Consider the following 27,009-nt stretch of genomic DNA (forward strand, 5'->3'; position numbering starts at 1 on the left):
ATGTTGTCGATAAGATCTCCTTGAGACAGTACGGTGACGTTGAGTCCATTAACGCAGCTCCACAGTCCAGACACATGTCGGTTCAGGCCCTCCTTGATCCTCTCCAGGCTGTCTGAAAAGGAGTCGAGGCGTCCGCACACTCCCTCCAGTTTGGAGAGTCTTCGGTCCAGGCCATCGCTGGACCGTCGGCACTCCCCGACTTCTGTCACATAGTTGCTCCTTATGATTTGGATCTCTTTGCCCAGACTGCCGAATCGAATCCTTGAGTCATCGACGTGCTCTGTTAGCTCCTTCTGCAAATTGTCCACCTTGTAGAGAATATAAATACTTGTTAATGTGTGTATTTTGTTTGAGTTTCTTTAGACAAATTTCAAGTATAAATATACCTTCTTTCCATTTTTGCTCCAATCTATTTTCCTATGGTATCTTATACACACAAAAATGTAAGCATATTATCACGGCCATGTCTGACAAGAAGACTTGTATGTTTGTAATATGCCCAAATATTTTCCTAACTATAATAACATGATGTGAAAACACTGTTGCCAAGATAAGCACGAGCCATGTTTGATTGACATAATGTTGTTTTAAAAGTCCATAAAGAAAAGTTAGATTTCAGTATATACAGTTTAATAAAACAACAGATCATCAGCACAGTTACAATCGTCACAATCAAAACAGTAGCATGATCTTTTCTGTTTAATTCTGTGGGGCACAGTGCTTCCCAACATGGGGTTCGGAACCCAAAAAGAGGTCAAAAGACAAATCTGAGGGGTCACAAGATCATATTATGTAGACAGTTTCTGGTTATTTTCTCTAATTTTTGCTGTTGTAGCCACAGAGACAGAATGGCTATGCACTGCAATTGATCGGTCCACCACTTTGGTCCACACTGAAAATATATATCAGCCTTTACTGAATCCTCCTGACTTTGGTGAACTTGATTCTTCCTCTAGCAGCAGCAACAGTTTGATATTTTTGGGTGTTACTGAAATATCTTGACAACTATTGGATGGATTGCTGTGAAATCTGGTAGAGACATCCAAATCACCCTCAGGATGAACTGTGATAACTTTGGTAATCCAAGAAGTTTTCACTTTTTCCACCACACCCAGGTCAATTTCATTTGTGAGGTGCTTTGGCTTATGACCACATACCTGCAAAACTAATGACATTCTCATCTGCGTCAACTGTGCTTTGTGTTGAGCACCTTATTAGCTAAACCAAGATAGTGTATTTAGCATACATTATACCTGTCAAAGCAATTGCAGCAGCAGTATCATCACCACATCATCTTACCTCAGAGAGGATGTTGTCCTTGGTGTTGGTCAGATCAGTCAGTGTGTCCCCGTGTATCTGAACAGTCCTTCCCAGGCCCTTCAGAGTGTTGTTGATGGAGTTAAAAGTGCCCATGACCCCAGCCAGCTCTCCTTGGATGGACTTCAGATCCCCTCCTAATCTTCCATTATGGATACTATGACCATCCAGGCGTTTCTTCAGGTCATTTATGTTGACTCTACACTGCTCAGTGCACTCCTCCACATCCTCTCTGAGTCGCCCTACCTCCTCCTGAAGGTTGGAGCACACCTGAGAGCAGACAGATTCTCCTGAGTCAACCTTTCTGCGCAGATCTGTTAGTTCTGCCTGGCACTTGCTGAGGCCGCTGTTGGTGGAGTTGGCGAGCAAGCGCAAGTCCTCCTCTACACTGCTGCAGACAGAACAGTCCTCAAAATCACGGCCCAGTGTTTCAACCTCTGTGACAATCCGGTTGAAATGCTCGCCATTCTCCCCTGTCATATCTTTTATCTTTTTGACATCGTGCGTTAGGTTGATCACTCTGTCAATCAGCGAGTCCCCTGTCATAGACAAATCATTTAACCTGGTGTTAAACTTCTTAATCTCGTCTTGGTTGGCCACGACTCTCCACTGTAAGGTTTTCACAGTGTCCTCAGTCTTATGGCCTTTACCGTTAGGCCCGCAGGTCTCATTGCACATGTTTGTGGTTGATGTTAGCCTTCTGTCCAGGAAGATTGTGATGTTTTCCACCTGACTTAAACGCCGGCTGTGGTCAGTGACCGTATCTCCCAGAACAGCCACATCCAGCTCTATCTTGCCGATCCTAAAGCTGTGGTCATCCAGCCGACCGAGGACCATGTTGCGCAGCTGCGTGACGTCTCTCTGGACGTTGTCCTTCATGTTGTTCCCAGTGTTCGTACACCTCTGTTCCGTCTTTCTCATTGTGTTATTCACCCTCTTCTCCAATTCTCTCAGTCTGCCATTCAGCCTGTCCTCTGTCACTCTTCCCTTCCCTCCACCTGTTCCAGCTAGCTCCTTATCCAGCCGCCCTTTAATTGTGTCACACTTGTTAGCTGTGGAGGTGACACGGACCTCTACGTCAGACACCCTCTTCTCCAGCTCAGTGACTGTGTTGCAGCAGGCCTGGAAGCGTTCAGTCTCACGGCGGGAGACGTCCAGGCTCTGCCTCAGGTGCTGGTCCATGGAACTGATCAGCTTCTCCAGGGCTTGGATCCGCTCCCTGTCCTCTTGCTGCTGGCGCCTCAGGTCCTCCACACCAGCCTAAAAGAAATGGGCATTGAAAGAAGTGTGCTTATTTTTTCTTCTGTTTTATGATGTCAGCTATCTCATGCAAAGGTTCTTGCAAATGACCAATGCCCTTTAAGCTTTTTCAAAGTACCCCTGTGTGCCTCAAGTGAGTAAGCTGTACACCTACAATGTGTGCCAACAAATGGCTAATCTAAATCAGAGGCCAATTTAATCTTAACTGTAAGGTTGTTTTGCTTCTTATGCACAGCACTTATATAGCACACATGGCTGGATTACTGAACAGTTGGGCCCAAGGAGCCAGAGGGCCCCAAGACCAGACCTCTGTTGCAAGTTACTGGTTTTAACATTCCCATTTAAAAATCTAAGAGGTAAGCCTGTATTTTTGCTCCTGATCCTTGCCAGTTCTCCAAGAGAAATGCTTATTTTTATAATATTTCTTGCAACACAATACAGCTGCACAGTGCATACTGAGGCTACAGTAAACCTACAGCAAAGTGAAAGCAAATGAATGAAAAGAAATACAAGTACTGTATGTTTATGTTAAACATGCTCTGCTTTAAGAATCCATATGATAGGTTTTCTTAGAAAAATATACTTTCCCATAATACTTTTTATAACATGCTCAAGTACTTTGTAAAATATTTGTGGAGAACAGTTTCAGTGTGTATCTGATACGGTAGGGAGATTTGGAAAGGGCAGAAAGGGTTGACACAGCCTCTCCTCATCTCTTATATGGATCTGAATACTGAAGTTTAAACACAGTTTTCAACCAACAGCAGCAACAGAATTAAAAAATATGCAAAACAACTGTGAGGAGCAGAGGGGAGGTGGTAAGTAGCAGAAAAAGCCATTTTATGTGTCTGTGCCCTGAGGCCTATGATAAATAAAACCTTGATTTATAAAACTGTTTGTTTTATGTTAAATCCAAACCCTGCCTGGAAACTGTTTTTGGCCTTGCTATTTTTCCTTTTCTAATTGTTCTTTGTTTCTTTCTTTCTTTTTGCAGTATTTTTTTGTTTTATTCTATTTTTTTTAGTGCAATGGCTTACACAGAAATGCTCTTTTCTTGTCTCACCGCCTGCAAATATATTTTATTGCTTTAGGCAGCAGACACCACAAAGCAAAAACATGGACATTTCACAGCTATGAAAACAACTAGAAATTACACAGATTGACATCCCAAAATGGCCATAACAAAGCAAGAGTCATTTTTGTGTCTCAGGCTCTCAGATCTGATTTTTTGCATGCTGAGCTTCACCTGGCAGGCAGAGCACGACAGAGACACCCTTCTCTCCAGCTCTGTCAGTATCTCCTCCTTCAGACTGTTCAGCTGGTTTCCTCCAGGTCCTCCTCCTCTGACCACTCCATCCAGTTCATTGCCCCCTCCGTTCACCAGGTGGTTGTTGATGTTGAGCAGTGTCTGGTCGTGGACCTGAACAAGCAAATGGCACCATAAAGTAAAATGGTATATCCTTACATTTAAATCCTAAATATAAAGACTGTGAAAAGAGAGGTGCTGTTTACCTGGGTCCTGTTGTAGAGATGGTCCAGCTTGGTCTGGATGCTATTGATGGTTTCCTTCATGTGTGGCTGAGCTGAGTCAGCAGGGACAATGGCCCCATTCAGACCAGGCCTACACAGAAGGAGAGTTGAGATTTCCTCAAGTTTTGGCTAACATGTCTCATAAAAAAGAAGCATGTGTTCAATAATATATGACATCAAAGTAGTGTGTGGAGAGGATGGGAGGATAGAAGAGATTTAGTCTAATTTTCATCAATTCTGCATGTGCAGTTTAAGTCAAACATATTGGACATATTCAGTGAATTTATGAAGCATCCTATTAACTTCTTGTTGAGGCTTGACTGTTTATATCTTCCTACCCTACACAAATCTCTCTATATGCATTAATAAACAAGCATATACTCTCTCAAATAACGGACTTGCTGAAATAAACTACAATAAACACGAAATGATATACAGTGTGCTGTATATTAGGTGTTCTGGGAGATGTGAGTAAACAAAAACTAGCGAGTCTGAGTTTCCCGACCATAAACAGGATTTGGGTGTGCAGGTGAATGCCCTCCATGAAATAAAACATGTACACGACATATCGAAAACAACACGTACAGCCTCTGGTTTATGCCGTGAATGGTGGTCTGCATGTTGTGGAGGTCTTTGGTCAGACCACGGATGGTTTCCTCCAGCTGTTTGATCTTCTCAGTGTCACCTGTCACCAGAGAAAAGGATTAACAGCCAATATGAAAGACTTTAAGTCTCAGATTTTATATTTAATGCTTGAGAAATGAAAACATTTCTGTATTTGTGTGTCTGTCTACACTTTCCTCACTGGAAAACCATCCAACATGGGAACGGACTCATTTGCACTCATGTTTTTTTTTGTGCATCAATCAGTTTAGCAACATTTGAATGAAAATGTGATGACAGGTGAGGGGGTTGTTCACTTATGTTCCCAGTCCACCAAGTGCCGATGAAACCAGATCCACACAGTCCCGATAAAGCTGATTAGCTAGTTCCTGAGTGTTCAACAGTTTTTCTTCCCAAACTTTAACTCTGATTGCTGCTTATCTAGTCATGAATATTTAACAGTTGAAACCAAGTTCTCAGGGGCTGTAAATGAAGTCAACACACCACATAACTCGACAGTTATGTATCATCTTAGATCTGTTGAAATCTTTTTGTCAGAAGCAGTCACTCATTTATTCTTGAGGTATAAATACTGACAAGATACATGTAAGAAAATATCAACATCTTCAGCATGTTACAGTTTTGATGTTATTTCACAAAATGGATAAATTCCTGATGACATAAAAGAAACGTATTTCCAGTCAAAGCAGTCTGGATTTCCTTCCCATCTCTACCTTCTCCTCTCTGTCCGTTGCCGGTGTTGTAGCCCGTCTGCGTGACGCGGGGTCGCCCTCCATTGACCTGAGTGTCAGTGGTCACCCTTGGCCCATCGTGACAGTCCTCCCCCGAGTAACCATGGCAACACTTCCACTCCATTTCTGTCACCATCTTGTAAGCCACCTTATACCTTGGCCTCCTGTATGTCCGGTAGCTGAGGATGAAATGGAAATTTCACATACAAAATGTCATTTGGATTTTTATTTGTTCTGGCTTGATAAGACCTGATTTTCTCCACTTAAAAACTGAGACTTGGCTTAAGATTTAACACTAAGGAGACACGACTAAGACTTGATCTGTTTTTCTAAAGATAGACTCATGATAATTTTTAGCCATCGTGTTATATCTCAGTAACTATTGGATGGATTGCCATGACATTTCCTACAGTCATGGTTGCCACAGGATGAATATGACTGTGTTAGCATTGCCGTTTTGAGCATATTAGCATGCTGATGTCTGCATTCAGCTCAAAGCACTGCTGTGCGTACAGTAAGCACAGCCTCACAGCATAGTATGTCTGCAGACCCTTTAGGCTTGAGATTTCAAATTGGTACAGCGATCAAGTCAAGGACCTATAGCGGCCCCTGACCCCCGTGCTGAATACCACCACTGTGCACTGTTAAAATTAATGTACACTGAGTCATTCGATGTCTGGAAATATCTGCAAATCATTTACTGATGATGGATGGGATTAGGAGTGCTTTGTAAACTTTAAATGTTATTCTTGTCCCATTTTCCAGAAGAAATCAGCTGCATTCAGCGAGCACTAAATCTTCATTTGTTATTCACAGAGCAATCTGAAAAAAACAAGAATGTTTTATTTGGATAGCTCTTCTGTAGTTGTATCATTAATGTGTGATTTAGTTCTGAGAGTGAAGCGACTCCCTGTTACAGTAACGATGCAATAAATAGACCAGAATTGGCCGGAAGTCTCAATAAAGATTTATGGCAGCGTCACAGGCACATTAACAAGCCCTGACTATGAAAGTTCAGCACGTTGCTCTCCTTTACGCCAACCCGCAAACATCACTGTAGGTATCCCAGAGCCTTTTCTGTGCCATAGAAAAGATTTCATCTTCCAGCTCCCTGCTCTGAGAGCGTGAGAAAAAGGGATCCGACGTACTCTCAGAGGAAAAACAAAAACAGGGCATGGAGGAGGAGTTGGTAGAGCTAGAGAACGAGCTAGAAAGGAGGAGAGTCATAAAAAGGAAAAGAGACAGTAAGAAGGAGGCTTTTTTTTTTTTTTACAGGGCAGGAGACTAGACTGTGGTGCCTGGAACCTCTGTTGGCTTCATTCTTAGCATAGCCCAGGTTTAGGCCAAGGCCCCTGGCAAGCATGGGGATCAAGCAGCCAAGCCAAGGTCGAACAACATGGCGAAAACTTCAAAGGGGGAAAAAGGAGCACTTGATTAATGCTGCCTTGCTAGCATAACATCCACATTTGGAAAACTCATTCAACCAATCACATCTATAGTAAATTTGCTGCAATGCTTGTAATATTGGATATCCCCAAATCTGTTACAGGCTTAGCTCCAGGCTTACTGGAGCTCTACCACAGTGGTACGTGTGAGTTTGAGACTAGTACGTCATTGCTGGACTCGATCAGCCAAATACTGAGCTGTAATTATGTCTGTAGCGATGTTCTGCAGCAGAAGCCCAGACACAACCAGACACCTTCCTGAGCAGACTCTCCTGAGAGAGGACGGACAGAAAATGAAAACAGCTGAGTGAATTCAGTATCCACAGACAGGAAACAGGGGGAGAACATGGATGAATAGAGGATACAGACTTCTGTAGGACTGAGGGCAGAAAGCTGGAGGAGCAAGGCTGAATACAGATCAGATTCCAGCTCCAGAGAGGAAGAACCGGACGAGACATGAAATACGAAAGAAGACAGTAAAAAATACTCACGCAACTCTGGGACACTGGCCCCAGGTACAGCGTTGATAGTCTGGTTTGATGTACGTCTCCACCCCATCCTCCATCACGCAGCTAACAGTGCGTGTCACCACATAAGCACACCAGTTCCTGTGGAATCACACACGCAAGCAGGCAAAAAGGAAATGACAAATGAATAACTGTGTGATGACTGCCAGTTTACCGTCAGTTTAGTCAGGTGCTGACACAGACACAGCAGCCCTCCTACTCACTCCGCCGCTGCTCTTTGTTTCCAGGCAAAAAGTAAAAATAATAATGAAAACTGTGGTCACTTGTTGACTGTGAGGCTCCACAGGGAGGTTCAAGATAATATCTCAAACCCCTCACTGATTATTATTCTGTACAACATTCAAGAGAATGGTGGTGCAAATGTCAGATCAGTTCAGGATAACTGCATGATTGCAACAATGGTGACCATTGTATGCCTCCCCAAACCACACAAAGACGCACACACACACACACACACACACACACACACACACACACACACACACACACCAGTGTTTATGCCGCATAGCCATGTCTAATTGGTTACATTCATTTCAAAAATAACATGACAGTGAGAATAAAATGTCTTGCCTCTCAGATGTGTATAATTCCATGTTAATCTTCAAACATTTGAGATGCTTTACATGAAATGAAATAATAAGAGTGTGTCTGGAATTGGCCGCTGGGATAAAGGAATACTTCAGCATGTTGGGAAACATGCTTATTTGCTTTCCGTTCAAGAGTGAGAGCAGAAGATTGATATCAAACACGTGTGTTAAAGCTCAGATTCACGTGCTTTCGACCGTCTTAGTATAATACTCACTTAAAAACAGCTGCCTGTTGTGCCTGAAATCGTGGTGAGTTTGTCATTATGAGCAACATAACAAAAATGTCCATATAAACATGTTGTAAAACTCAAAGGGGCAGAATTAGTAACACGCACACACTTCCTCAGTCTACATGCTGCCCGGTTTGTCCTCGTCCCTCTGACCGCCCTTGACCCTCAGATATCTCTTAATAACAACTGCGGAGAGATTTACAACACAGACGTCCTTCAGTCCTTTCTATCATCGTTGTCATATTACCCAGAATCCCCCATCCAATGCCGTTTCCCCGGTGGTTATTAGGGCCAATTAGTGTCGCTCTCAGATTCATCTGAGCAGAACTCTGAAGGCTTTAGAGATAAAAGTTGGAGCGTACAAGGAGTTCCTTCATGCTGGAGAGTCAATCAGCAGCTTTCTCCTCTTTGTCCGTCTTCATGTCTGTCTCTCTATGTCTCTTTCTGTCTGTCACTCGTCTCCCGTGGAACTCATTCTATTTTCATTCTCGGGCTCTCCTTGTCTGTGTGGATCAGTTTCTTCCCATCTCACTGTTTTTCTCACCCTTGCTGTCACTTTCACTTCATCCCTGTCCACCTGCATTTCTCCCTGTACATCTCTGCTTATTATCTCGTCCTCCCCTCTCATCCTTTCCACTTGTTTTTTTTTTCTCGATCTCCCCTGTGTGACTACACCTCTGCCCTGTTCCCCCGAGACCCTGATCCTCCCCTTCATTCCACAGCCTGTCCGACTGACAGAAAGAGTTTATCATGTTTCGATCCTCCCCTGCCCCTCATGACCTCCTGTTCCTGTTGCTACTGTACGTGGGAAAGTGAACAGGAGTAATAAACTGTCAGACTCTCCTGTGAAGGTTTGTCTCAGGAATTACGAGCGACGTTCAAAGGGTTGGTCAATCTTGGTTTAGCCACACAGTTAGCTTTGGTTTTACAGAATTTGTTTGCCTCAGTGATTTCTGCCTCTACCCCAATCAGGGCCTGCTTGCCTGATATGCTGACTGCACAGATAGACCCCCACAGACCCAGCACAGGGGGGCACTTCTGCAATGGACAAATCATGTCAAGCCTGACACAGGGGGCCCCTATTTCATTGGACGTGGGTGGGTTTAATTGGCACAAGTGCTGCAGCAAAGGTCCAATCAATCATTATGCTGCTAAAGTAAGATATGATGCAAATATGCGAGTATTCCTCTGGCACTACCGAATGAATGAATGATGAATGAAGAAAACAAAGACAGAGAGCAGAAGTCAGCATTCAAGTAAGTGCCGAATTTATACAAGCAGGCACATATTTCAGGATTTGTCATAGGCAGTGTTTCACAAAGTTGCTAAAGTCTCCCCTGCCTCTACAACTCACAAAACTCCACAGTTTCTTAAGGGAGTGTGGGGACTTTATCCCTGCGCAACAAAAGATCAAACTGCAGTTACTGTTTTTGTCAGATGTGACAATCTTACCCTCATTGAAAATTGGATCCTTTCAAAAAACATCAGTTGAAATAGCGTGCTCACAAATATCTGCTGCGTATCTTGGCAGGTAACGTTAAAACATACTTTAGAAGCAGAGGAGCCCACAGGCCATCACAGCAACATGCCGGGAGACAAATTTTTACACAAACAAAGGAATAACATCATGTATTACTTTGCCGACAAGAGGGGACAAATGCTTGAGAACTTGACGTAGCTTGTTTGACATCGTTTCACAACGTATAGAAAGTTTCCCCTAACTCCAAAAAACTCAAAGCTTTCTTAAGGGAGTCTGGTACTTTCTGTCAAGGTGGCAAAGGGGCAAATTGCAATACTGTACTATTTATATTGTGTTTCCTTTTTGAGCTTATTACAGCCAATAACAACACACAGTCTGTCTGTCTCCTATCAACAATGTCCACACACAGGGTGGGATATTAGAAAAATATTGAAACAGTATCACAAAATAACAATTTACTATTGAGTGACTGAACATTTGCCTGTCATTGGCTGGTAGATGTTCACATTTTAAAGAGTTAAAATCCCTCCCTGAAACTCTATACTCACAGTATGCACAGTATTGCTCTGAGCTGATTTGAAATAAATATGAAATTTGGAGGGATTCAGCCGAGCCTGGAGTCATATCAAATCGAGCATAGGTAAATGTCATTTGGCTGCAAACAACCAGCGTCCAGCAGTATCCAGCAGTTCTGTAACTCCCTTTGCAAAGATTTGTGCGTCTTCCCAGAGCTCCGCATGGCCTCCCTCTGGCTTAGTATTGGACTGTATTACATTGTGCTTTGCTGGTCTGTGGTTTGTATTCTATTTAATGTTTCTATCAGAGCTTGGTGCGCTGGTGTTTCACAGCCTCACATCTGAAATCAGCCAACGTCAGTGCTTCCAAACACAGCTGTCTCTCCCCTCATGTCTTTCCAGAGTCTTGCGGTTCATCGCAGTGATCCTTATTGCATTATACCCTGTGCGGGTTTGCTGGGTTATCTTGATCTGCGGTTTGTTATGCTTCACTGTGTATGTTGGACCCAAAGATTTTGAGAAACGGGAATCTAACGTCTCCATCAGGAGTTGGACCAACACAGAAGGGATCGGGAACATGTAAAATAAGACAGCGGTGAAAAATCAAAACAACTCCGCCTCTTCCCCCTGTAGCTACGCTGTTTTTTGTGGGGGGTTTTTTGTCACTGTGATTGAGTGGGGCAGCTCTGCCGATCTATTATCATGACTTACTAACTCTCGGGGTCACAGACACAGCAGATAAAGCATAAAGTTGGCAACGTTCACACCCTATCTCCGCTGATGGAGCACAGGCACTGTGTCACATATAAATAAACCTAACCATCTCTCTTTTTTCACTACTGGGCAGACACAGATGCATACAACTCCTCCATCTCTGCAGCCTCCAGACACCCACTTAGTGTACATGCCGCCCTCCCTGCTGGTTCATTTTCCATCTTTCCATCATGGGCTTCTCACTCCGCTGAAATACTTAAGAGGAGCCTTTATATTTGTAGGAGGATGACTAAGTGTTAGTTTTGAAAGAGTGTGTCTGTGGGTGTGTGTGTGTGCTTGCGGGTAGGCGTACGCCCTTCACAAAAGAGCCTACAGTGAGTTTGTTTATGTGTGCCTCCCTGGACGCCTTGTGTTGCACCAGGGGGGTGACACCTTCAGAACATTTCTGCTCCAAACCCTGTGGCCTCCCTCTGTCCCTCTGTCTAACTGGCGTGATGTTAAGCATTCCAAACAGTAATCCAATAAAATCTCATTAATCCAAATGGCAGCAGAGAATTTGCTCGGATGAAAGTCCACTAACCCGACTTGGCATCTTTTCAATAAGTGTAAAATACAATTACAAGCGCACACACAACATTTAAAAGAAAGAACGCAGTACAAAACACATTCATGCATTCACAAGAGACTCACACAAGCAGACACACACTTCACTTAAACATAAAACCATACACCTTTATGCACTGATGCCAATTAAACATGAAAATTACAGTTCAAAATCAAATCTAATAGAAATCTGAGAGTGTGTGTGTTCGTGTGTGTGTGTTTTTCTGCCTTCCACGGCACATTCAGTAGCTAATCTCCCTGTTTCCTTTACTATATCAGCACCACAGGAAAACACTGCACATAAACAGTCCAGTTCCTGCACATATTACTGCGTGTTTCTAACCACAATATGTATTTGTAGAATGTGTATCAGACAGCTGCAGATAAAGACAGAAATGTAAAACTACAACGTACAATGCTTTCTTTAAAGTTTTTTAAGCCTTTGAACCTCACTGACTCACTCATGGACTGCTCATTTCAGACTCCTGCTGTGCGACCAAACATCGTTAAAACCTGCAGAACTTTATTTGAAATTCAAGTGAAGATGCCAAGTTCCTAAATATACCAAAAACACCAGGCTGAATTCTGGAGTGATGTTTAGCCCCATTTGGGACCGTCTCATGCTAACCTTACAGAACTTGCGAAAGCGGATGTGTGCTGCTCTTTATCACAGGAGGGAAAGTTAACCAGACATGGACTGACAAACCAGCCGGTTAGTCCTCCTTCTTAATGCCTTCTCTCTTGTAAACCCAAACAATTTGTATCAAAAGGGTTGTCTAACACCATGTTGTGGTTTTACAAGTGGGAAGACATCAATCATGTGTTCACAAAGTGGTGAACCTCGCTCCATCCTTCCTTGTGAACGACTGAGCCTTTCCAGGATGCCCGAATCATGATGCTATCACCTGTTTACCTGTAGAATGTTCCAAACAGGTGTTTTTGGAGCATTCCACAACTTTCCCAGTCTTTAGATGCTTCTGTCCCAACTTGAATCTTACCTGCATTAAAGTTATAATGTTGAGGTTTTGTTGAATCTGTTTCAGAAAGGTGTTGATTCAACTTGAACTCTGTTGAAATGTAATCAACATCTCTCAGAAATGAACATTGTAACCTCGCTAAAGGTCAGATTTACTGCCAGGTTGTTGTATTAGACTGTGTATATAACACGTAGCAAGATTGTGAACACATTAATACAGTATTTACATTCAGTGTTTTGGACCTAAATTCACTGTGTGTGTGTGTCTTTGAGACCTAAGTACTGAGTTGATTTCCTACCATGTAAAAATGATGATAAAGTGTACCCAGACAGATGCGCAAACAAGCACAGGAAACAAGCCTAAACACACTTACATGCATGTTAATGAATACACATACACTTTGTCCTTCACCTACCAACACATACATACAAAGAACGTTTTCATTACTTCTCTGCCGGGCACCAAGCAGTGAAACTTCCATTGTACACGTCTTATTTTTATTTATTGGGCCATTACTCAGCGTGAGTGGAACTCCTGCACCTGTCTGAGCATCACTTTATTTCCCAGTAAATTTCCCCACCTTATAAAACAGCAGACAGACACTTCATAGTCAGGCAGGAAGTTGCGGTCTGACATCTCAACCCACACATACCAGGTTCATTTTATTCAACAGTGTCTCTGCATGAGCCCAGCAGAGAAGAATTGTGGGTAATAGCCAGTGACAAAACATGGTGAGTAAATAGGTGCAAGACAGAATGAAAGAAAGAATAAAGGGGGGGCTAAGGTTTAATACTTAAACAAAGAAATCACTTGGCGGCATCTATTGTTGAGGGATCTATCATTTAGCTTCAAGGGAAGGTTTCGACAGCAGCCTGAATGGCAGGATGGAAGGGGGTGTGTCTCACTGTTTGAACTGTGACCCAAAGGTCAAGCACCCCTCCAACATCCTTGTAAAGGTATACCCCTGTACACACACCCAAAAGCACACAGACTGTCACAGACGACAACACGCACACTCGAGTGCACTCACTCACGCTTGAGCGATCGCACAACGACAGACTAACACACACAAAGGCAGACACGCACATTCTTCCGGGCTCTCTGCGCTGTCTTAAAATGCAGCTTTACTCGCTCACACACGCCATTTTCTCGGTGGACAGTGTGACTGTGTAAACTTCTCTCTGATTGTTTAGCCTGGCAGTCACAATGATATACATTGAATGTCCACGATACTGCCATTTGCTTTAGCATTATTGCCCAGATACGTCAGGGCTCCGACGTCTGCAGGGTTTTTTGTGGCTCACTTGAATTTTAACCATTTATGGAGGCCTGTGCATTTGAAACACAAGTCTCCCTTAAAGCCTTAAAATCACAGTTGCTCAAAATAGCACAGACTATTTATGCAGGTAAAGCTTTATTAGTCGCTCTAAAGTACAAACCAGTAAGTTCAGAGGAGGTTTACTGTTGTTCACATGTGGCAGGACAGGGTGAATATTGGGAAGGGATCCAAATGTCTAATAGTGCTCCTTATTTAAACAAGTTAAGAAAGCTTCCAAATGAAATGCATGCTTTGGAACTATGGCAAACAGGGCACAATGGCTGTGCCTGAACAGGATCCCTTTTCCCACATTTTCATTACCATATATAATGAGATTTATTCACTGCCCTAATTAGCAGAAAGCAGAAAATCACACAGATGAAGTGAGTTTGGATACTTTCCAAGGTTTGGTCAAGAAGAGGACAATCCTATTACAGTCTAATTGCCTGGTGACACATTTTGGTGTGCTATTGCGATTGTAGTGACCAGGCTTTCGCACCATCTTATAGCGAGTTGTGAGAAATACGGGTGCTAATGCTCTCAAAGTTTTGCCACAGCTGCGTCTTGTGGAAAGCTAAGAAACAAGACTAAGAGTCTACAGCCATGCTAACACCTCCTGAGGCTATACTTACTGAGCTACTTGAGTTCAATGCCAACATCAGCATGCTAACATGCTCACAACGTATGTATTTAGTTGGTTGTAATCTGCATCATGAAAGCTATTACATTTCACCCAGAAGGGGATGATTTTCTATAGTACATTTCATGGCAATCCATCCAACAGTCGTTGAGACATTTCACTAAAAACCACACATTTCGACTTCATGGTGGTCCTCCAGTAGTTGTTGAGATATTTCAGTGTGGAAGGGGTGGCCAAACCAACCAACTGGCTGACAGACTGACATTATCATCCATAGAGCCAAAAAATGCGGCTCACATTTGAATCACTGTCCTGAAGTGCAGATAAAGGTCCACTATTTTTCTTGTGATGGACACAAAGCGAATTTACAGGCATTGTTAGCTGACCCGCAGTAGGTTTCTGCATGCAATAAAGCTTAAAGTCTGAGCTTCCACAACAGTAGACTGTGCGCCAGCAGTCTACTTGCGCTGCACTGGAGCCATTGGGGTCAATTAGCTTGCTCCAGAGCAATTATTAAAAGAAGCTTAATTACGGACAATTATTCGCTCACAGATTGCTTAACCCTGCTGGATTCTCAAGGGTAATTCCTTAGATACTCTATCACCATTAGCGTATATGAATTCCTGACCTCCTACATTCCCCCCACCAAAAAAAAAAAAGAAAAAAAAAGGCATGAGGTAAGTGCCATTGATCATACTGGATGTAGGCAGAGAGAGGGAAATATCTACCAAAGTCAGCAAAAAGAGTAGACGAGAGGAGCAGTGAGTGTCTGGAGAGACTTGATTGCAAAGAGTCAAAAGTCCTGCAGCATCTTTGATTTGACATGGTTTGGACTGTCTTCAGTGGAAGAGACTTTTCTCCTTTCTCCGTCAGGATAAATTGTGTCTTTTAGTACTTTATAAGCCCCTGATGTTGTTTTTTCCAAGCTTTTAGCTCAGTAAGAAGATTGTCTACCATGGTGATTTTATATTTCCAACATTCTTACTGAAACAAATGTTATGGTGTTATCAGGGTCACTGAAGTTTTCTAGTTCAGGAGACCTATCTGTACAGGACTTTGATACATAGTGTACGACAAAGGCTAGTCTACCCTGACTTTTGGTGATACAGTCATACAAAGGTGTTGGGTGATGATGTGAGGAGTTTGTGTCAGTCAGTCAACTACCTCCACATCAGACTGGGAAAACCATTTGTTTTTGGCCTGGCTTTGAGCACGGTTGCACTGTCACACTGAAACAGGTCTTCTCTAAGCTCTTTCCACAGGCTGGAAGCATTCTGTTATATACAAATACATGCTTTAGCGTATAGCATTCACTCATTGAACTAAGCCCTAGCCAAAATCATGTGAGCAGACAACTGCATTAGTGGCCCAACAACATACTGTTTGTCAGAGCTCATCACCCAAACCCACTCACCAGAATAAATGTTGGCATAGTGTGTTTCTGCAAATGTTGAAACTTTTCTGTTTCTTTATGTTCAAACTCTACATTTCTTAATGTTTCAGTTATGAATGCTGTGGTTTAGGTCTGGTTAGGTTTAGGCACCAAAGCTCGTCATGTTTTGGTTTAAAATAGCTGGTCTTCTGGCCACAAACATGGCTCAAACAGTAGTCTGCTGCTTGGTGATCATCTGACTGTAAACTATGTCACTTTGATGCCTCTCGTAGAAACGTTGATATGATACATATGAAACATATATATTTAATGTGTCCATGGCTTGCAGAAACATAGAACGCCAACACTTTATTCTGACGACTGGCCTGAATCACCTCCTTGGCTCTCCTGTTTTTCCCGTTCCAATGTGTAAGGCAGAAGGCCATAAAAACAGCCTATATTTTAAACAACTACAAAAATCCACGTCAACACAACATCTGGAACTCCAGTGACTGACTAAGCGTAATGTGTGTGGATTTATTTATGGCCCCTGCTAATGTACAGGAAAAAAAGTGGAAGGGGAAATAAGTATGATTAATGAGAAAGAAAGAGATGCTCTGTATCTACTCCTTGCTCCCCTCCGGTGGCGATCGAATGTCTTCTCCTTCACACTATACATGAGCCAAAGCAGATCACCAGTCAACCTTCATCCAGTCCCAAACACACTGCCCCGTCCCTTCTCCTCCGTCACTGTCTGGAGCTGACGGGATGACGTGCAGCTCTGACATTTTGGCAGGAGATGTGTCGGACAGCTCTGGGTCCTCTTGAGCTGCCGCTAAGGCCCCTGCTGGATGTCTTCAGTTCATTCAGCAGCCTTTACCACTTATGGAATACTTCACACATCTGTCAAAACAGATCAATTGAGTTCAAACAGATGTCAGAGGGGCAAACCGCGTTGCCACGGGCCAGCGCATTCTTCTCCCAGTTGCGTCACTTTGTGTTTGTGTGTGCGTGTGTGGTTTGTATGTGTGTGTATGTCATAGGCCAGCCATGCCGACTCCTTCATAGCCTACTGGTTTCAGCAGGGGGAAGGCATTTAAAGATCCAGTCTCCTGTCTTTTCTCTTGTCGTGCTGCTCCTCCCCATCTTTTCTCACTCTTCCATCCTCTCTTGTCACGCCTGCTCGGGTTCCCTCTCCTCTCCAGATCTTCTCTTGCTTTTACTGTCTTGCCAGTTTTCCTCATCGTTGTTCTTTTTTCCTTATCTTCCTCTCACTAATCTAGCCCTCTCTCATTCAGATACTGTGTGTTTTTCCTTCTTCTATTCTCTACCGTGCCTCCTCTTGACTTCTTATCGCTCACTTCCTTTAGCTAACAGTTCAGCTTCACCATACACCAAAGAGGCCAACCGTCGTCATCTCATGACTCAGGCAGCCAAAGCAGGCAGCCAAAGCAGCAGCAGCAGCAGCAGCAGCAGCAGCACACTGGGCTCTGATGTGGAGAGAAACCTGATAGAAGCTCATATTGCAGGAGCTCAGCTCCCAGAAGCTTGGCCTGCCTTGCATACTCACATACACACACGCTAAGTGCAAACACATGCGGGCAGACATATACCACATGTGAGAGGCTCTGTCATTCATTCACTCTGTTGTGACCCCTTTTACTCACACACGTGCACATACATACATTATCAGTCATTCAGTTTACCAAAACTTCCTCATTCATTCATTTTCAAGCACACAAACAAGTCACACACACACACACATACACACACACACATCTGTCCATTGAGGTGAAGGGGTCGTCCACACATGGGGCCCTCAGGCAGAAGCTCAATTACATGCTAGTAACACACTATGGGGCTGCAACAGCACGATAAAAATATACATGTGTTGGCTCACTGACAATATTAACAGCTTTATGAGCAGGGGCTCTAACGGCCGTCACCGATTTATGAGCGACTATTAATCAACAGTTACTCAGATCTAAATGATTTCCTTACTGTCCCATAAAAGAGGTCAAGATGGCAGTTCAAGACTCCTAAATCTGAGTCACTCAATTTAAAACTCCACATTATATGTTATCAGTCGCCTGGATTAATAACTATGAGTTCAAGTTCAGTATCCCTGCAACTTGTCACCCGCCCGCAGAGCCATTCACCTTTACTTGACTGGAAGATGCTGTTTGCCACAATGATAAATTTCCCTCTGACAAGGCCGAAGCTGGGGGGTGCTGCTAGAATTCTAGGCCCCCTGAAAATGTTTCACTTGGGGCCCTGAAACAGTAAATATCTATAATCCCTGTAAGCCCTGTCTAGCTCTGGGCCCCCTGAATCATCACAGACAGCCATCGACCCACCACCCCCCAGTTCAAGGAGGGGGCCCCGTGATAAGTAATGGACGTAATCACCAACAAAATATTTCCTCTGATATCAATGATATTTTTACATTATGGACACAGAGACGTTCATTCAGGATATGATAATATTACTGCTACATATTTGGACCCATTCAGATTTTGTAGGTGCTGATAATATCACTCTTAGTAGTTTAACACATTAAGGCTGCAACTAAAGATTATTTTCATTCACGCCGTCAATTTTCCCAGAACAACAGACGTCTTTAATATCATTTTCTATCAGACTAACGTCCAAAACAAGATAACACAATTATAGTTATCTAAAAACTGAGGAAAAACAGCAAATCCTCACGTGTGTAGCTGGATCGTGCAATCACTTTATAAATTAATTAATTGCTGTTTCCCCAGAGGGTCCGCACTTTGGGAACCACGTGACAGGAGCAGCGAGGGGGTCCCTCATCACCAATCATAATTCTTCATAAATAAACATTTCTTCCGATGCTCTTGTTCTGGTAAAAACACGGCTAAAAGTGAACGCGCCGCCGCTCATAACAGTTCCACACGTGTTGATCCTACCTGTGTCTGCTGGCCGCTCTCTGTCCCGCCTGAATACTGGACTCCGAATACCCAAGACCCCAACAAACCCGGGCCAACGCGAAGGCAAGCAGGTAAAACACCGTCTCCATCCTCATGTCCAGCGTGGGTTAAAAACAAACAAATGTCATTTAGTCCCAAAGCTGATCCTCGAAAAGTCTCCCGGGCACTACTTGTCGTCCTCACTGGCGCGCTGTCCGGTCGGGATGATGGAGAGCCATGGCTGGGGGACAGGGTGAGACGCTCCGCTCGGTCCAGTCAAGTGCATTTCAGAGTCTGACTGCTGCTGCAGAGAGCAGCAACAAGAGGAAAGTTTCCTGTCAGAGCTCCAACAGCACTCATGCCCGCTCAGGGGCTCTCTCTCTCTCTCTCTCTCTCTCTCTCTCTCTCTCTGTGTGTGTGTGTGTGTGTGTGTGTGTGTGTGTGTGTGTGTGTGTGTGTGTGTGTGTGTGTGTGTGTGTGTGTGTGTCCCTCTCCTTCCCTCTACCCTCACCTCTTCTGTTTCTCTTAAAGACTCAGCTCAGCTCAGCTCATTTCAGCTCCATTCCACTGAGCATGCTTCCTGGCCATTGTCAGGTCATTTCTGGCTCTGCCAAAGCAACTTTACAACAAATAACAAAGAGGATGGTCCAAGAGAAGGAGGGAAACTCCAGAAGACTTTCAACAACTTTCAACAAACTTCCACTATGGGAACATTGCACATATTCTGTATTTTCTTGTCTCCAACTGTCCAGGTGTGCTAGGGTGGTAGTATTATATATTTTGTTATGAGCAATGACATCTGTATTGTTTTATTGTGTTGAATAATTCAGGTCTCATGTGTCTTCCTATATTTGACTCCATAACACTCAGCCTGAATGTGTCCACCTCTGCTTCTTTCCTCTCAGTGTTTATATCTACAGATTTTGGGACATAAATGTGCTGTCCAGAGTTTATTTTTTTGTGGATGGAGTCTATGTTCAAATGCATTTCTGAACAATATTGGCAAAACAGCACAGTCTATAGATGTTCTGCAGCTTTCAATTGTGTCACATGATCTTCCTCTGCAGATGGACTTTGCCCAGCTGTCGTAGAAATGTAGGTAGTTTAAATTAAAGATACTATTTCTTGTCGTTTAAATTTCCATTTTTCAGAGCACTTAAGGGGTTTGTCACATATTAACTTTAAAGCAAGGCTCTATGTGACTTTGCTTGATTTAGGCATTTCAGAGACATCAGCGCTGACTAACCTAAAATGTAGATTAGATGTAACAGAGATGGAGGAGAGCCATCAAGTCACTCCCACAGCTATATCTATGGAGAGCTAGTTAACAGTAGCAAACAGAAGCTACTGGTCATACCAGACCAGGTCCGGCTTTAAGAGCCGAATCTCTGACTGTACCGAACCTTTTTTTTCTTCTTTTCAAAGTAACACAGTCTCACTTTAAAAGTACAACAAGTCAACATGAGATTGTTTCGTCAACTGCTGTTTCTAAACCAAGTAAACCATCAGTCTCAACTCTTAAATCAACGTGGACAAGAATTCATTAAAATGCACAAAGATACGTAAATTTTACCAATTACAGTAACGACAGCTGGTCAAACTCCATCTGCTGACGATGATCTTGTGATGTGAACCAAAGCTCAAGAATGAACTTTCAACCTCCGGTGGATATTTTTTTTCTCTAGACTCACAATAACTTACTTTCATTTCCTTTTACTGTGGCCAGAGTTTGGCACTGGTGAATAATTCAGCAAAAAGAAAACCAAAAGTGCAAGCATTGAGCAGCGGATAGATTCAAATACATTTAGCAAAGAGAGGAGTGTGTGTGTGTGTGTGTGTGTGTGTGTGTGTGTGTGTGTGTGTGTGTGTGTGTGTGTGTCCATAATCACAGTCAATTTTAACACAATCAGCCTGTCTGCCCTGTTTCCCTTTTGATCAGTACAGCAGATTTCAGTCAGTGGACGACATGTAACGACCCCGCTCATGGGACAGACACACACAGCACGTAGTAGCAACTTCTTATCTGCTGGATAAAGAGGCTGTTCCCGAGGTGTGATTGATGCTGTGCTCCGCAGCCAAGAGACAGTTTGACTCCTTGCTATGATTTACATTGCTCTTCAGTTCCCCTTGCACCTCTTTCCTGTCATTATCTGTATCCAAATATAGCGTACATGCCAAAAAGTTAAAAATAGACTACTGCAGTCTCAGTTCAGAGATACAGTGCTCAACGCCAGTTTGCATTCTTTGATATTCCAGTTCATTTTCAGTAAAGTACAGCATGTTAAACCACATCTGGCCATGTGTCAGGGTAGTTTTCTGTGGGTCAAAAGGAAACAAAAAGACAAACTGGCTGACTCTTTACTGTGTTTCATTATTCATGTTCATAGAGGCCTGGGCACTTTCTTTTTCCTCATGACCAACCTTTATAAGAACTTTTGTCAGGGTTATTGTCTTTTCCCAGTGTTGCCTTGTTCTCCCAGTTTATTTCCATCGTTTTACCCACAGAAAGCTGTGCATCTCCTCCAATGCTGCCACAGTGGAATGCCCAGCTCAGCAATCCTCCCATCAGCCCACTAATGAGATCAGCTCTCCCAGCTGCTCTGTCACAGACTCTGCGACTCCCCACTGAGAGCATATCCAGGCATACTGAGGAGGATGAGACTGTTAACGAAGCATTCGACCACTACCCGTTCATGCATGATGTAAAGCAGTTATCTGGTATCTAATTCCAGTATTCCTCAACCATACAAACCCAAGACATTACATTACAGTGCCAGTGTAGAAGCCACATTTGCTCATGACTGCCGTATTTGTCTTGGTGGTTTATATCCACTGTAGCAGGTAACCCACTATCAGTCTAAATCTAGTTGACAGATTGACAGTATCTGGCGCACACATTAAGTTAGGACTCGTAAAGTGGATTTCCAGCACACAAACCCTTGACCCTTTTGGGTCGACACAAAACAATGCATTAAAATGCTTGCCAGACAAAAGTTGGAATATATGAAGCGCATTGGGAAGTGTTGACCTGTGCCTGGTGAACGGAGGCCCACTGTACTTAGTTCAAAAGGCTTATGGCTCATTAACTGTAGCTACAGGCTGCTACTTGGCTGCTGCACTTTTCAAATGATCTGTGCCTTGTGTGAGAAGCTGGCCAAGCTGTAGTGTGAGTGATAAGGCTGAGCGTAAACGGGAAGCCTCACGAACCACGTGATCCGTGACAAAATCCAGATAGAAGAAGAACTCAGATGGGGGTGAGTTGAAAGAAAGGGTGAAGGCCGTGAAGAAGGGTGACATTCATCTTGTAAGAATGTTCAAATTGCTGTTCACATTTCCCCTTTGTTAACAATAGATCTTAAAAAAAAGCAATGAATCTGGAGAGATACATATGGACACTGTCACACCCTGTTCAAATTCAGCCAAATTCCTGCCCTAAATGACTTCCTTCTCTGAAGCCAAAGCTTGCCAAGATTAATCTGTCACATTTCCAGAATCAGACGTGGAAATTAGTACCACTTGGAGTTTGGGAGTTCTGGTATTAGCCTGTGTGTCAATTAGAGACAGGTGTCGCCAGCTTATCTACTGCACATTTCAAACAAACTGAAGTTCATTCAACCTCTGTGAGCTGTGCAGGGCATAACACAGTCTATTTCATCATCCAGGAGGCTGCTGACAGAGTGCGTGGAGCACTTTTTGAAGCTGGTTTTCAACTTAATAACTTTTAACTCCCTTTACCATGCGAGAGGAGCATGATAGCTCCTATAATAAGACTGCCTGCAAGCTAAGTGTGGAAATCATCCATCATAAACAAACAAAACACTGAACTGAATGAATGAATGAACACCAGTAACACAAGTCATTCCATGTGCTGCTCTCAGATGGTAACTGTGTCTGAAATCACTCATTTCTTCACTCAGTCAGAACTCCATATATGATCAACAATGAATAGCTTACTCAATAGTGAGCATTAGATTGAGATTTCAGTCATGCAACATTTTGTATCATTGAACATTTTGAGGGTAGGTCTACTGTATAGTGGATAAAGCTGCAGTCAGTCAATTCACACAGTTCAAAAAAGGGTAACAACAGGACATCTATTGCACTGTATGTTAAAAAGGGATTGATTTCATACACAAACTAAGAATCTACAGCCATGCTAGCATCTCTATGAGGCTGCACTGCACAGGTGTGTGGTAAATTGCTAAAGTTAGCATAATAACATGCTTACAATGACAATGCTAACGTGGCAATGTTTAGCAGATATTTTGTTTCCATATTCATCATCTTAGTTTAGTGTGTTAGCATGCTAACATTTGATAACTGGCACAGCTGAGGCTGATGGGATTGTCATCAGTTTTGCAGGTATTTGGGCATAAACTGAAGTATTGGACAGATTTTAAATTTGACCTGCTGAAGGTGCTGGTTGAGAAGTTAATGGATCAAGATATTACTGTTCATCCAGAGAGAGCCTGACTGGGACGGTAACTCAGGCTGGGAGTCTAACATCAGTCCAGGCCAATGTCCACATTCACTCCATTCACAACAGATCATGTATACGGTTAGTGTTTTGTTGAAATATATTTCCTGTCTCCTGTTTATGCCAGTAACATCTTTAGTTTAGAGAAACATCAAAACAGCCAAGTGTCTTCAGTTTCCAGAGTACATCAATTGCACATGATTAAGGCAACAGGAATAAAGATTACATATATCATTCTTGTGCACTTTTGCAGTGTTTGTTATTTCCTCAGGGCTCTGACTGGACTTCTGGAGACACTTCCAGCTGACAGTTGTGAGGGACTGTAACTGTCCTGGGTTGTTTTCTCTTTTTAACACTGGCCTATCACCAATCAGGTTGCCAGGCCACAAGGGATTCTCCCAGTGCTCCCAATGGCCAATCCAGGCCTGCAGAGGGGCTCATAAATGTCTGAACCAAATTTAATGTCAATCCATGGAATAGTTACACAAGAGTAGATATTTCACTCAAAGCCTCAAATGTCATGGAAAAAGAGAGACGGGATCACCAAAGTCAGTAGACAGTTTTTTCCTCTGGGGACCATGAATGTCTGTAAAAATGTGCAATACAATCCATCTAATAGTCTCTGAAAATATTTTAGTTGGACCAAAGTGGTGTACCGGCTCAGAGAGTAATCAGACATCCCTATAGCCACGCTGCTAGCATGGCTAATAAAAATAAGACTAAAATAATACGCCCAAAAATAAGCTTTTTTGAAAGCGTTTGAATGTAAGTGTTTCTTGTCTCCATGTTCCGTGTCTCTCAGGGTCGACACAGCTTGCCCCTCCTCGAGTTCCCAAGCGGTGATAACGTTCATGATAAAGATACCCAAGAGCCCCCGTCCAGGGGGAGCTCTGTACCATTCGACAGTGTGACAGGCTATTTCTTTCAGTTTATGTGCTGTTAACTTTTCTTTTCTCCTGCAAATGCTGCAGGGGGAAACTTGCCGATGACTTTCTTCTGCTTTCCCTGCTCACAGTTAGCCTCAATTCACTGGAATCTCTGGCACTTTCATCGGTTTATGTGGTTGCACTGTGAGGCTGCTTTGAAAGAATGCAACTGGACAGCATTTCTTTCCTTTCCTGTGGCTTTCGATTAATTGCATCTCCCTTAAAGAGACAACTTGCATTGGGATGTACTTGGATCGACCCTGTCAGCTGTGTGGCGTTTGTTGGCTGGGCCACTGGACTCTTGACCAAAGTCCTCGGGAAGATTAACATTCCTGCGGGGTGGGGGGGGGGGGGTAGGACTGTTTCTCTGCCATTATAAATAGGCAGGATTAGGCCATACAACAAAACAAACAACAAAGCTTTCTGTTGTAGCAACATACAATATGTGTCGATGAGGGCACCATTCCTCTAAACCGTTAGTGTACAACTCTGAACTGTGTGTACTTTGAAAAACTTCAATTCTGTGCCCTGCTATTGTCCCCATTGTACCCCATTCCTTTTCTATCTACTCCCACTGCTTCCTTTATAGCCTTTATCTAGACTTTGTTTGTGTGTGTGTGTGTGTGTGTGTGTGTGTGTGTGTGTGTGTTTTACGCATGTTTCCGATGCTTTGCGGCTGCCATGTTGACATTCTTTGAGGCTTGGCCTGCATTTCACATTTGTGCAGGTCAGGGTGTTTTGTTTGCTTTAACTATTATGGGAGACCCCCAGTTGTTATTTCGCACTTTGGAGGAACCTTTAAAATGCCTCCGCTGCTGTGTGTGTATGCTCGGCTGCACAGAAAAGACTTGAGGCTCGGGGGGAGGTGTCTTTAGAGTGTAGTTCTGTCAGGCTACAGTCAAGCTCTGGACTCACTGGCTTACTTTATTCTTCTGGGGCTTAAATGCCCAGACCACATGTACTTACAAGACAGCCCACATTCATAAGTCACACTGCAGTGTGTGTGTGCTGCAAACATACAGTAGTCCAAAGCAAACCCAGGTCCCTTATACACAAAGTACCTTCATGCTTTTCCAGACTTTCCACTCACGGCAGCAGCCACTGTCCCTGAAACGTATCTCGACTTTCATCGTCCTTAAATCCTTGTCAGACAAAGACAAACAAGGAGCAAACTTAGATGTGAGCGTGGTCACATGTTTTGACTGAGAAGGTGCTTTCAGTGCTAATCATCAGAGTCACTATCATGACAAAGCTGCTGTTTCATGGGCAATAACAATGTGGTGCGTTCACATTCCAACAAAGGTAATGTAAGTGCACTCAGTTTTGTAGTGACCCCCCCCCCCCACCCTGCCCTTGCAAAACGCAAGTTCATTAACCTGAACTTCACTTCTTCGCCTCTGTGTGATGACAGGAATTATTTATGATGCAGAGATATGGAGGCAAATGGCAGCATGATTTAAATCCCACAGTAATGATCCATAACCTGAGCTGCGTTCTTGGACCATAATCAAGGTGCTACTGCGCTGTTAGGGTGATGAATGTTACGTTTCATTTCTTTAATCCTGCTCAATTCAACTGAGGTGATCAGACATTTTCTGGTAACACTTAATAATAAAATAATAAACCGCAACTAGCGGGCCTACTGCCCTGTCTGATAGCACTTAGAGACTTTTCAAAGCGTAGCAAAGATAAAAATGTATTGGCCCCTATTTACACATAGACCAAACATCGAGCAACATTAGCATTTACTTGGAACTGTGTTTCAGGTGATCTGACTGATAGTCCAGTATCAATCTCATTTTAGCTCAGTTTTGGTTTCCACCAACTCCTGAGGGACACATGGCTCTTTAGCTGCTAATTTTGCATCAATACAATATTGGCAGAATGAGAAGAATAGGAAGAACCCCCATTATTCTGACTCTGGAGTGTTCATACATTATTGGAAACCCCACTGCTAGCATTGTAGTCGAACCATTTAAAAAGTTTATATTAGCTACTTTTCTGTGTTGCATATAGAGTGAAGTGAAACCAGATCCAAACAGTCTCTAGCTGCTTTTAAATTAACTGAAAAAATGCATTAGTGTGGCTATTGGATTTCATTTAGATGGAGGCTAATTTCTATTTTCCCTCATTTGTACAACCAAAGACGTCATAGCTGTCAGAAATCCACAATATATATATAATAATACTCAATTACAACTTGAAGGCTGACAGTTTTTCCCACTCAGCTGCTTGTAATTAAGGTTTGAATGATACGTGAACGGAGAATAAATGCTCCAATATGTCCACCAGCTAGCCCCTAACATTGTCAGTCTATTTGGCTCTGGGCAGGTGGTGCACGGTGGCTTCATTAGAGCTTTTTGACTGCTGGTGTTGATGCTGGACAGAGACTGCAGACACTGTGGACGCTCAGGCAGCTGGAGTGAGATCATTTTCCCTAAAAACTACTGAAATGTAGAAGTTTCTGTGCCAAAATATGGCAATAAAAATAACAGAACCTAAAAAACTTGTCAGAAAATTGGCATGCAAAAAATATTATTTTTGCATTTTATGTTTATTTGAGCTCTTATATAGGCTATCTAATTTTAGTTCATTTCAGTTTCATATTTAATGACCAGTGTGCGTCTACGACTTATACGACAGGTCTGGACCCACATAAACGTCATTCACACGAAAGAGTAAATTCAAAGTATGAGAAAATATCACAAACTCCTAACTCATACGTGTCACTTAAGAACAAATTTGCTCGAATGAGTGGCTCATGTGTGAGGCCCTATGAAGTGAAAGGCACTAAAAAGCCCTG

The 27,009-nt window shown here is 43.1% G+C and overlaps 1 protein-coding gene across 1 annotated transcript; it reads right to left on the reverse strand.

The window, feature by feature from the left end:
* Positions 1-8: 8 nt before the first annotated feature.
* LOC143317763 (EMILIN-1-A-like) lies at positions 9-19,014 on the reverse strand (the record flags this gene model as incomplete). Its single annotated transcript, XM_076725763.1, has 8 exons — positions 18,804-19,014; positions 7,399-7,515; positions 5,445-5,641; positions 4,693-4,792; positions 4,090-4,198; positions 3,824-3,997; positions 1,300-2,577; positions 9-308 (listed from the first exon to the last, which is right to left on the reverse strand). Coding segments are annotated over exons 1-8 (2,391 nt in total), but the record flags the coding sequence as incomplete, so codon positions are not given.
* Between the last annotated feature and the right edge of the window lie 7,995 nt (positions 19,015-27,009).

The sequence above is a fragment of the Chaetodon auriga genome, unplaced genomic scaffold (assembly GCF_051107435.1).
Source record: "Chaetodon auriga isolate fChaAug3 unplaced genomic scaffold, fChaAug3.hap1 Scaffold_301, whole genome shotgun sequence".
Classification (NCBI taxonomy): Eukaryota; Metazoa; Chordata; class Actinopteri; order Chaetodontiformes; family Chaetodontidae; genus Chaetodon; species Chaetodon auriga.